The sequence below is a fragment of the Mesoplodon bidens genome (genome assembly GCF_964165515.1).
Source record: "Mesoplodon bidens genome assembly, chromosome: 4".
NCBI lineage: Eukaryota > Metazoa > Chordata > Mammalia > Artiodactyla > Ziphiidae > Mesoplodon > Mesoplodon bidens.
In genome coordinates this window covers 149,525,266-149,536,536 of record NC_138160.1, presented here as the reverse complement: position 1 = coordinate 149,536,536, position 11,271 = coordinate 149,525,266, and the positions used below count along the sequence as shown (strand labels likewise).

General features: G+C 57.0%; 1 protein-coding gene across 1 annotated transcript; it reads right to left on the bottom strand.

The window, feature by feature from the left end:
* Positions 1 to 888: 888 nt before the first annotated feature.
* TLE6 (TLE family member 6, subcortical maternal complex member) lies at positions 889 to 10,758 on the bottom strand (the record flags this gene model as incomplete). The annotated part of the gene is made up of 16 exons (XM_081232665.1): positions 10,686 to 10,758; positions 10,114 to 10,187; positions 9,651 to 9,696; positions 8,230 to 8,271; positions 4,604 to 4,666; positions 4,232 to 4,517; positions 4,107 to 4,129; positions 3,754 to 3,814; positions 3,569 to 3,672; positions 3,446 to 3,483; positions 2,843 to 3,095; positions 2,495 to 2,745; positions 2,062 to 2,203; positions 1,492 to 1,642; positions 1,153 to 1,229; positions 889 to 993 (listed from the first exon to the last, which is right to left on the bottom strand). The coding sequence occupies exons 1-16, from the start codon at positions 10,686 to 10,688 to the stop codon at positions 889 to 891; spliced, it is 1,719 nt and encodes a 572-aa protein (XP_081088791.1). The 5' UTR covers positions 10,689 to 10,758.
* Positions 10,759 to 11,271: the final 513 nt, after the last annotated feature.

Genomic DNA, 11,271 nt, shown 5'->3' with positions numbered 1-11,271 from the left:
GGAAACAGTCATGCCCAGGGGGTTTCTGAAGGCATGGGATGGAGATAGGATAATTCTCCAGTTAGGGAGACCAGACCCGTTGATGCCACCTGGGATGTTGCTCATCCCAGAAGGACGGGGTGAGCAAATGGTGATTTCAGAGCCCTACTGAGAGGGTGGAAAAGTGCTGGCCAGCAAGAGCCACCCCTGTAAACTAGTCTTCCCCTCGGCACAGCTGACATTGGCTGCATAATTCTTGGTTGTGGGGCCATCCCAGGCATTGTGGGGTGCTAAGCAGCATCCCTGGCCCCCAACCGCTCAAGGCCAGGAGCACTCCCAGTCGTGACAAACCACATTTGTCCCCAGACATGGCCCAGTGTCCCCCGGGGGTCAGACTCACCCCCAGGTGAGAAGCACTGATCTGACGGGACACAGGTAACTTGGGAAGGACCGAGGACCCCATCCCTGGGACTGTGCAGGCAGGGCTGGGAAACATCTCTCCATGACATCAGATGAGCTCAGTGGAGCAGAAAGAAGGGCTCCAGGCAATTCCCTGATGGTCCAGTGGTTAGGACTTCATGCTTTCACTGCCGTGGCCTGGGTTCCATCCCGGGTTGGGGAACTAAGATCCCACATGCTGCGTGGCGTGGCCAAAAACAAAAAAGAAAAAAAAAAAAAAGAAGGGACATCCCGTTCCCCCAACGGCAGGGGTCAGTGGCTCTGATCCGATTCTCAGGGAATGTGGACTCAAAAGGCTCAGAGACCCAGGCTGGAAAAGTCTTCCAAATCTCCACAAGCCAGCCAGGGGACAGGATGCAGCACTGGATCCGTGCTTTTTCCAAATGCTTTATTACATGTGACAAAGATCATAGGTCCAGTTGTGCTCACCCCACCCACCCTGGCGAGCCCTCAGTACGTGATCTGGTACACTGAGGCGTGGTCCCTGGACCCTGTGACGATCAGGTGGTTGCTGGGGGACACGTCACAGCACATGATGGAGGACGTCTCGGGTACCTGGGAGAGTCGGAGAGCAGAGCGACGGGGTTCACCCATCCTTGCCCTTAACATCTGCCCATAGATTCAAACGTGGTCCCTCGGTGGGGGGGGGGGTCTCTACATTTGGATCCCTGGGCTCAGCCCAATGGATGCTGCCCACCTGCCCCACCCCTGTACCTGGACCACTGTGGTCCCCGTGGGCATGCTGAAGACGCTGACCAGGTTGTCTGTCCCCACGCTCACCCACCACTGGCCTGGGAGAAGGCAGAGGGAGGCCCGGTCATGGGGAAAGCTGGCAGCTGAGGGCTGGACCCCTGGGGATCTGGGAAACAGGGAGCCCCCCCACCTCCCTCACACCCCGCAGAGAGCATCACTCAGGGCGGTTCCTGCTGATGAAGGGCTTGGGGGGGTCAGGAAGGGTCAGAAAGGGCTGCCTGGAGTCAGTCTTAGTGAGGCAGGGCCCTGTGGGAGGCTGCGGACCACGGCGGACTCCCCGCCGCGATCGTGGCCACTCACCCAGCGGGGAGAACTTGAGACCGAGGATGGTGCCGTCCTTACACCCCACCATGTGCTTCTGGCCCCCGAGGCTGGGCTGCAGCCACTGCTGGCCGTTGGCTGTGCCCACCAGCACCCAGTCCTCCCAGGGGCTGGGGGACAGGCTCATTATCTGGGGAGAAGGCAGCAGGGAAACACTGTCCAGGTCCCAGCGGGGCCCGAGAGGTGGCAGGAGCACAGGGATCCATCCCGGGGGCCAATTGCCTGCCCACTTCCTGGTTGTGAGACCCCCCCCAGAAAGCAACTTCACATATCCGGCCTTGGCTGGCCCATCTGCAAAATGGGTGTGGTCCTCTCTACTTTATGGGATTATCACAGAGACTCAATGAGAATAGGAACCCCTGATACAGGGTACAAAAGCATCCAATGTTATCTGAGCAACTGGGGAGGATGTAGCTAAGGACCCCTCTCTTCAGAGCATCACTGAGACTTGAGGTACCACTAACCCCTGCCCTTCCTGCCAGCCTCCACCTCCTTCAGTCCACAGCCCAGCTGCTACCTGGCCAAGCAGGCCCCATCCCAGCTGCACACCTGAGACTCGAACTGGTATTCCTGGGGCTCCCCAGTGGTCCTCAGGTCCCAGCACCGCAGGCAGGCGTCCAGACCCCCCGTCCAGATGTGCTGGTCTTTGACAGCGATGCTCTTGGCACCGTTCAGGTGACCCGGCAGGTCCCTGGCCAGGAGAGGCATTGGAAGGGAGGTCAGGGCTGAAACTCTAAGCTTTGGGCCCCTGAGGACACCCCCCCCAATCACACCCGAGTGACAGATGGGGAAACTGAGGCAGGCAAGAAGTACCACAACTGGGCTTCAAGGACCCAGCCACGGTTTGAACCTGGGTCCTCAACTCTCAAATGCAAGAGTTACTTAGGGAAAGGGGCTTTGGCCTTGAGACTGCTGGGTCCCTACTCAGGGGTCCAGGTGGGAAGGGGCTCTCAGGGTGACCCCGCCCACCCCTGGGCCACACCTGACCACGCTCTGGTTCCGCAGGTCCCAGATCCTGACGCTGCCATCGGTGAAGCCGGCAAAGGCCAGGTTGTCCTCAGGGCTGGCGGCCAGGGCCTGGCAGGTGAGGCCTGCACAGGGCAGCTCCACTCTCACGTACAGGGAAGGTGCCGTCAGGTCCCACAGGCTCACGCTGGTCAGGTTGTGACCGCCCGTCAGCAGGGCCGTGCTGTTTGAGAACAGCACGCAGGTGCGCAGGTAGGCCCCCTGGGTCTGGGGTGGGCAGAGCCTGGGGTGAGCTTCCTCCCCTGCAGGGTGGGGTCTCACCCTGCTCCCACAAGCCCCGGCCCAGAGCCAGCCCTACCCTCACCTGTACACGCAGGTAGCTCTCCGGAAACCTGGCCTCCACCACCTGGCCGACCAGGCTCCACACCTTGACGCCGCCCCTGCCACAAGTGAAGGCGTGCCGCGTGAAGCTGCTGATGGCCGTGGCCAGCACAGGCTCCCCATGTTCTAGCCTCCGTATCTTCTCCACTCTTCGTGGCACGGCCAGCTTCTTGGACTGCCAGGGCAAGGCATCAGGCCTATTCCACGTGTTTTCAAAGTCCTCAGGGTCCCAGCATCTTGGGAGAGGAAGCCTCAGGGTCACCAGCCTGCCTGTGAGCCTCTCTGCCCAGAGCAGGGCACCTATCAAGCCCCAGAGGGGCTTCGTTCTTTGTCAGATTTGGGGTTCTCTCAGGCCTCATTTCTCCACGGCACTCTATATCCCCCCAGGTTCTACCCACACCTCCAAGTATTCTCCTTCTCCCATGACCAAACACTGCTCCCTTCTGCCTGACATGTTTTGCCCTGCCCAGCAAACTCCTACTCATCCTTCAAGGTCCTAACCATTATGTCCCTTCCTCCAGGAAGCCTTCTCACCCCCACATCTGGGTTCCCTTAGCCTCAGACCACAAGGTTGGGACATACTTACATGGGCTTCAGAAATTGATAGGTTTTTACGGCAAGCTCCTGCGGGTGGACGAGGTCATGGCTGAGCCACATCCTCCTCCCACCCCAGCCCCCCCAGCCTGTGTGTGGGGTGCGGGGGTCTCACCTGGGCCGTGCGGGAGAACGCCCCCTCTCCTACAGTGCCCAGTCCTGTGCTTACCTTTCGGGAGCCCTCAGAGGAGCTGGGGGAGGGCGTAGCTGGGCTGAGAACTGGGCAGAGACAAGAGTGGATCAGCGGCAGGTGTGGCTCCCCTCCCCCCGGGTGGGCTGCCCTCCCCCCACCAGGATTACCCAAAGTGTCCTTGGGGAGCAGTTTCACTCCCAAGTATCCTGGTGCTGGCTCCTGGCTTTCCTGCCCGCGGGAATTGGGGAGATCAGTTCAGACCAAAGGACCTGACCAGGGTTGGTCTGAGAACTGGAACACGGTAGACGGGCCCAGGCAGTGTGGACAGGATGCTCCAACTGCCTGAAGTCCCATCCTCCCGTCCAGGCGGAGCTGTAGACCGGCTCAGGTCCTCTGAGGGTATCCAAGGGCTGAGGGTTGGGGAGGCATGCCAATCCCACAGGCATCCAGAGGTCAAAGCCAGGGGGCCCAGCCAGGACAAAGCCCACCCTTCCGGGTACCGAGGATTCCAGTTACTTACCTGGCTTGGCGCCTGCTCTGTCGCTATGATGACAGAAGGGGATGAGGGGGAGAAGCCAGTTCAACCGGTACTGTCCCTCCACGTGGCCTGATTCCCCACTTCCCCTCACCCTCAGGGAGACTCACTCCTGCGTCTTGGGCGCTCCTGGGTGCCAGCAAAAATCTGCCAGAGCTGCTCTGTCAGAATATCCTGCCAAAACCGGGGCTCCGAGTCCCAGGACGGCCGCATGTCTAGCTGGTGGACTGCGTCGTCGTCCACTCCGGGGGTCTGCTGGAGCCAGTCGGATGACCTCGTGGCCATGATGTCTTCGAAGTCTGGCCCCTGGAGACTGGAGGGCCGTGGGGTCTTGGCCTCTGGGTGCTGGGGGGCCTGGTTGGGCTGCTCACTGGGGAACTCCTGGTTTCCCTGGTGCTGTAAGCACAGGGTCGTGAGGAACACGAGGATGTACCCTTTGCCCCAAGCCTATCCCCACCCTACTCAAGGACCCAGGGACCTACCTCCCCCATCTGGAAGCCCAGGGATTGGCTGCACGTCTCCACTATCTGTAGGAAGTTTTCTGCCTGGAAGGGGAACGTCATCCCAGCTAAAGCTTCATTAAAGGACAGCCCTGGGTGCGAATACCTTCCTACAAGCCAGTTTCCCTGTTATTCAAAGTGAGGCCACACCACCTCCCTTGAACGTTTTTGGGTGGATTCATGATCACCTAGCAAAAAGCAAGATCTCGGTACCCAGAGGCCACCCTTGGCTGCGGGTGACAAAATTGAGCCCTAATGACCAGTCACCGCTATAATATGGTCACAAGTCAAGTCAGATCTGGGTTCGCATCCCAGCTGCTTTTCTTGGGATGTTTGGAAACAAAAGCCTGAACGCCACCCCCTTGCTTAAAATGGCTTCAAGAAGCAAAGCCGTGTGTACACATGTCCCCCTTATGGGGATGACACTTGAATCTGCTGAAACATTGCAAAGATCCTAAGAAACCGATGGTTACCGCTTGGGGAGCAGGGCTGGCTATGGGGAGGTTAGGGGCCCTGGTGGGAGGGTCACTTATTTTATATTTAAAATCAAGCCATGTGGCTGCTACCGATTCCAGATTTAAGTGAACAGTTTCTGTGGTCATGGAAGGCACCCTAAATTTTCTTTTTCTCCCTCCCAGCAGGCTGTCCATCTGTTCCTTTAGGACAGGCTCCCTCCTATGGCACGTCCTACTGCTTTTCTCAAGAGCATCTATCTGGCCCAGGTACCAGATTTGTTTTTAACCTCTCTTTCCTCAAGACTGTACCTCCCTGCACAGTGGCTACTGGCTGCAGGTCACTATTTAAATATAAAGTTAAGTTTAATTAAAAATGCAATCCCTCCTGTCCCACGGGCCACATTTCAAGTACTCAATAGCTACGTGGGGCTGGGGGCTGCCAGAGTAGACGGCGAGGCATGAACCTAGAATGTGCCTGGCAGCCAGCTGAAGACACAGACCATGCAAGACACTGCCAGTACTGCCAGGAATTCGCTGTGGGGAGACCCACCTTCTCGGCCCGATAAGGGGCTCTACGGGAATGTGCAGCTGTATTTAGTCCAGATGGACTAAATACAGTGATATTAGGAATGTTCTAGACCCGCCAGCTAAGGCTGAATACTTGAAATGTGGACGGTGCCACTTGATTGCCAATTAAAGTGTAAATAGCCACGTGTGTCCTGTGGCTACTGTAGAGGGCGACATGGATTTAGTCTTTGGCCTTTGGCTTTGGAGGCAGTGCTGTGGGCCTTCCGAATGTACATGCACCTCCATGGTGGATGCCAAGAAGCTCTCTGGCCCAGAGCGAATTCCAAAATCCTGGGGAAATATTGTGATTCACAGAAAGAAATAATTGCTAAGGAACGTGGCATAAGGCCTGTGGCTGTCAGTTCTGTTGAACGGGCACCACTGGCGTTCCCATTCTGCAGATGAGAAAACTGAGGCTCAGAGCATCAAAGTCAATTTCCTAAAGTCAGGACACCTGGGGCCCAGCAGTGTTTACCTGCCTCCACTGGCAGCCTGGTCCCACCCCCTGCCCCTCGCTGGTTGGGGCAGGGGGCGAGCAGGATGGTGGAGGGAGAGGCTGGAATGGAGGACCCCCTCCCTGAGCTCTGGGCGCTCCAGGTGGCTGCCTCCTAGGGTAGCCAGCGATGGATTCCCCAGCTGGGCCTCCCAGCAGCACGAGGCCCAGGGGAGCCTTCCCCAATTCTCCCTGGCTCGTTAATGCGCAATTTACTGGCACTTTAATGCACTCAGCATGAAAAGTGCTGCTCCCTCCTGCCTGCATGCTGGTCCTCCCTGGGGAGAGCTGTGTGCAGGCGGGCTGGGGAGCAGGGGGCGTTGCCACTGCTGCTGCTGCTCAGGATTTTAAATACACAGCAAGGAGGCTGGGAGAAGAGGAACAGGAAACAGGGGAGGGGGAGGTGGTCCCTGTGAAACCACAAGTCAGCTAGGGATCATCACCTGGGGCCTTCTGTTGGGGGAGGAGGGTGCTTAGGGGCGACCCTCCTGGGTCCTCCGCATCCCCTTACATCTTATGTATTTATTTTTTTTGGCAGCACCCCACGGCATGCAGAACTCCCCTGACCAGGGATCATCGAACCCGTGTCCCCTGCAGTGGAAGTACGGAGCCCTAACCACTGGACCACCACGGAATTCCTCCCCTTACGTCTTGATACTCAGCACATGCTGTCAGTTTCCTGACACATCCACACTCTGTGACTGCTTCTCACCACCAAACTGGCTCAGTGACCAGCCTCCCACACCTGGATGGTCCAACTGGACCCCAACTCCTATCCTGGCCCCCAAATATCCATCCTCCCCAAAGCAGCACCAGAGGGTGCACGGGAGCACCTGAGTCAGGCCCCGCCCCTCCTCTGCCCACCTCCCTGGGGGTAAAAGCCGGAGTCCTCCCTACGGCCCACAAGGCCCTGCATGAACTGTGGACCTGCGGTGTCCCCTCCCTGCCCTCCCCTCCTCCCTCTCTCCCCCTCACTCACTCTGCTCCAGACACACGGGCCTCCTTGCTGTTCCTCCAATGAACCAGGCCTGGTCCTGCCCCAGGGCCTTTGCACAGGCTGTGCCCTCTGCCTGGTCTACTTCTTCCAGACATCTACACTCCCTCTATGATCTCCTTCAAGAGTTTGCCCAAATGTCACCTTCTCAGCAAGCCTTCCCTGACCACCCTGAATCGTAACCCATTCCCACCTTGGTTCCCCCCACTTCGCCTTGGGGCTGCTCAATTCCACCCCCGCCTTGCCCAGACCTCACCATCTGACACTTCTGTTTACCAAGCTCCTCTCACCCCAAGGGCAGCGGTTTGTCTGTGTTCTCCTTTGCTATTTCCCTGGCGCCTACAACTGCACTTGGCAAGGAGGTGATGGATAAATATCTGTTGAATGAATAACCGTGTTCTGGTTGCTTCCTGCCCCACCCCACCCCCGCCTCTGGATCTGTCTTTCCCTGTTCCCTGAGCTACCCACCCCAGGCCCCGCTAAGTCGCAGACAGCCCTGGCCCTCTGCCAGTCACATCTGGCACAGGCAGAAAGTCCTGCCGGCACCCAGGAGAAAGGGGCCAGGTGGCGGGAGGACAGGCAGGGTGGAAGCCATGCTTAGCCTGGGCAAGGCTCCCTGTGCTGGGAGCTGGGCCCCCAGTGCAGGTCTGTCCCTCCCCCCATCCCCGAGTGTGAGCCAGGTCCTTGGGAACCTCAGACACATGGAGACCGCATCCGGCCATGCCTGGCACATAAAAGCCCCTTCCTAGCACAGGCAACTAACCTGCGATGTGCTGACAGGCCCCTGGCCTCCTCCAGGCACGCAGGGACGAGCAAGCAGGACCAAAGGGAAGAGGCTCAGGACCAGAGATGCACTCCTGAGATGTGGGGGACCCACTGATACCCTGGGGATTCCACTTTGGGCCCCGCCCCCTCTGCCCCCAGCCCTCCAGGGCTCCCACCTCCCTCAGGGGGAAAAGCTCAAGTCCACCTCCGCGGCCCACAAGGCCCAGTAGACCTGCCCTGTCCCCTCCCTGTCCTCACCCCCTCCCTCTCTCCCCCTTTCCCCTGCCTTGCAAGGAGGGGCAGCCCTGCTCCAAGCTCCTGGTCACTCATTCACCTGCTTGTGATGCTCCTGGAGCCCCTGCCGGATCTCCTGGAACTGCAAAGGAACAACAGCGATCACACTGGGAGATGGTCAATGGAAGTGGGCAAGAGTGCAGAAGTGAATGCTGTGCATGTTTCTCCCCAGCTGTATGACCCTGGGCAAGTCATGCTACCTCTCTGGTCCCTGCTCTCATCAAATGGGATACTGCCTACCATACTCAGAGTAGGAAGTAATTAGGGAGACCCCTGGTTTTCATTCTAGGTATGAAGTGGAGGTCAAAGAGGGGCACAACCTGCCCTTGCTCCCTCCCTGCCCTCTCCTCCTCCCTCTCTCCCCCTCGCTCACCCTGCTCCAGACACACAGGCCTCCTGGCTGTTCCTCCAACACACCAGGCCCGATCCTGCCCCAGGACCTTTGCAGGGGCTGTGCCCTCTGCCTGAAACAGCCTTCCCTGTTCTCTCTAGGGTGGCAGGAACTCCTTATCTTCCATGTCTCACTGTGAACGTGAGACACAGTGAGACATGGTGTCACTGTGTCTCACGTTCAAGAAGCCCTTCCTGGGCTTCCCTGGTGGTGCAGTGGTTGAGAATCCGCCTGCCGATGCAGGGGACACGGGTTCGTGCCCCGGTCCGGGAAGATCCCACATGCCATGGAGCGGCTGGGCCCGTGAGCCATGGCCGCTGAGCCTGCACGTCCGGAGCCTGTGCTCCGCAACGGGAAAGGCCACAACAGTGAGAGGCCTGCGTACCTCAAAAAAAAAAAAAAAAAAAAAAAAAATAGAAGCCCTTCCTGACTACCTTAGATCAAAATCTTGACTCACTTTCACTGCTTCACCTTCTATTTTCTTTTAAGCACTTACATTTTGTGAACCTTGTTTCTCTATTTACTTATTTGTCTCTCTCCTTCCCTTAGAGCTGCCAGGTCCTATGGGGTAGCCACTAGTCAAACGTGGCTCTTTAACTTTTAGTCGATTAAAATTCAACTCCTTACAGGAGCTCAGTAGCCCCATGTGGCTGGTGGGTGCCATATTGGACCCTGTTGATAGAGAACATTCTTATCTTTGTGGAAAGTTCCAGAAGACAGCACACACTAGAACATACATTCCTGAAGGGCAGGGACTCCCGTCACGTGCTGTACCCCTAACTCATCAACTGTGGGCTGAAGAAACTTCTCCTTAATTTAAATACAGAATTACTTGTTTTCACAGCAAGGTTTTTATTAATTAAGAAAAACTCACATGAAGTTGTTGCTCACTGGGTTAACTCACTAGCCTAAAATAAGCAAAGTAAGTAGAGGAGAGGGTGCCCCCAAACCCGGATCCTGAGGCCAAACTCAACAGCCTTTCCAGGAGGCTCCTGAGGGGCTACCTGGTGGTGGTGGGGAGAGTAGGGGCGGGGCTTCCCGGGCGTGGGGTGGGGTGGGTGGGGGCTCACCAAGTAGTAAGCGCTGTCCATCTGTGTCGTCAAGTGAGTGGGGAACCTGCCAGGGAAGACAAACCCGCTGCAAGAGGAGGCCTCAAGACCTTTCCCCAGAATGAGCCCTGCCCCCAGTCCCCCAGCAGGGCAGTTCTGGCAAGTGAGCTAGTCCCTTCCAGGTGCCACATTGAAGAAGGCGCCAAGACGAATATGATTTTAATGCGGTATTTTAAAAAACATAATTGAATGCAAGCAAATTTACACTGAACAACAACAAAATCAAAAATTTAAATGAAAGCCAGGATTGGTATTACTGGCTTTCCTTTCCTTTTGCTTCAGCCTTCAATATGGCTCCTCCCCCCTCCCCGCCCCCGACCAGCACTGGTCCTGTCTTTTGGGCCACAGAGACAAGGATGGGATTCTTTCCCTCGTGGGACTTAGGGCCCCAGCGGGGCCTCCAGCCCTCGAGAATCGCCGTCACCTGGGGAAGTGCTGCTTGAGCTGATCCAGGGCGTCCTGATAGTTCCGGGCTGGAAGGCCGGCCTCAGGATGAGCCTGGAGAGGTCGAAGGAGGGATGAAGAAAACCCACAGCCTCCCCGTATCCCTGCCGTCAGGTCATCAGCCCCAAAGAGGGTGAGGTAGGGCCTCCTGAGACCTGAAGGTAGTTTGCTTTCTCTCTTATTACTTAAGTACCCACAGGGTATCTTCCATCTTGATTTTTGGCCTAAAGTTGAAAATATTTACTTCCTGGCCCTTTACAGAAGCTTGCCCAACCCCTGGCCTAAACTGTTAGAAATGGTTTTCCCTGGGAAGTAATGGCGGGTGGGGAGGCGCAGAGAGGGACTTTTGCTTGTAAAATATTAACTGAGTAGGTGATGTAGCTCTATGTTTTATCACCTGGGTAATAATAAGTTTAAAAAGAAAGTGCCTTGAAGTATGATGGGTTACTGTCCCCAGCTGAAGGCCTGGCCAGCCGGCCTATGTCCGTCCCTCAGGAGCAGGAGAATAAGATTGGAGCCTCTTGCCCCCTCCCCCAGGGGCTAATGCCTCACCATCCTTTGAGAGGGTCTGTGGGGGCTGAGATGGCCCCAAGAAGTCAGTCTTCAGGCTGGAGTCACAAGGACTTTAGCCAGGGACTCTAAAAGTAAAGAGGAGATGTCAAATCATGAGCGCAGAAGGCTGGGCAGTGGCAGAGGACAGAACTAGCCCCACCCCACCCTCGGCCTCCAGCACCACCCACCTTGGTCTTCTCTCCTCCAGGACTCAGTCCCGGGCCCCCAAACCCCTCCCTGACTGCGACCACCCCACTGCATTCCCTACATCCTCTGTTCTTTCATTCATCACTCTGGTGCTTCCAGCTGTGCTGATAAGTGGTGGGGACCCCCTGGGGCCTCACACTATGAGGTGGGGGGTGCCATACGGTGCCAAACATACTCCCTGACAGGAGCAGTCAGGGATGGAGGTACCCCAGAGAAAGATGTCAAAGCTCAACCTTAGTTTTGAGACAATTTCCTAAAGCACGGGAGAACATCATTTGGAAAGGGGTTTTGAAGGATGAGTAAGAGTTGGCCAGGTGAATTCGGAGAAATTTCTCAGACAGGAGGAAAGAGACGTCTCTCTACCCCCAATCATTCCTGC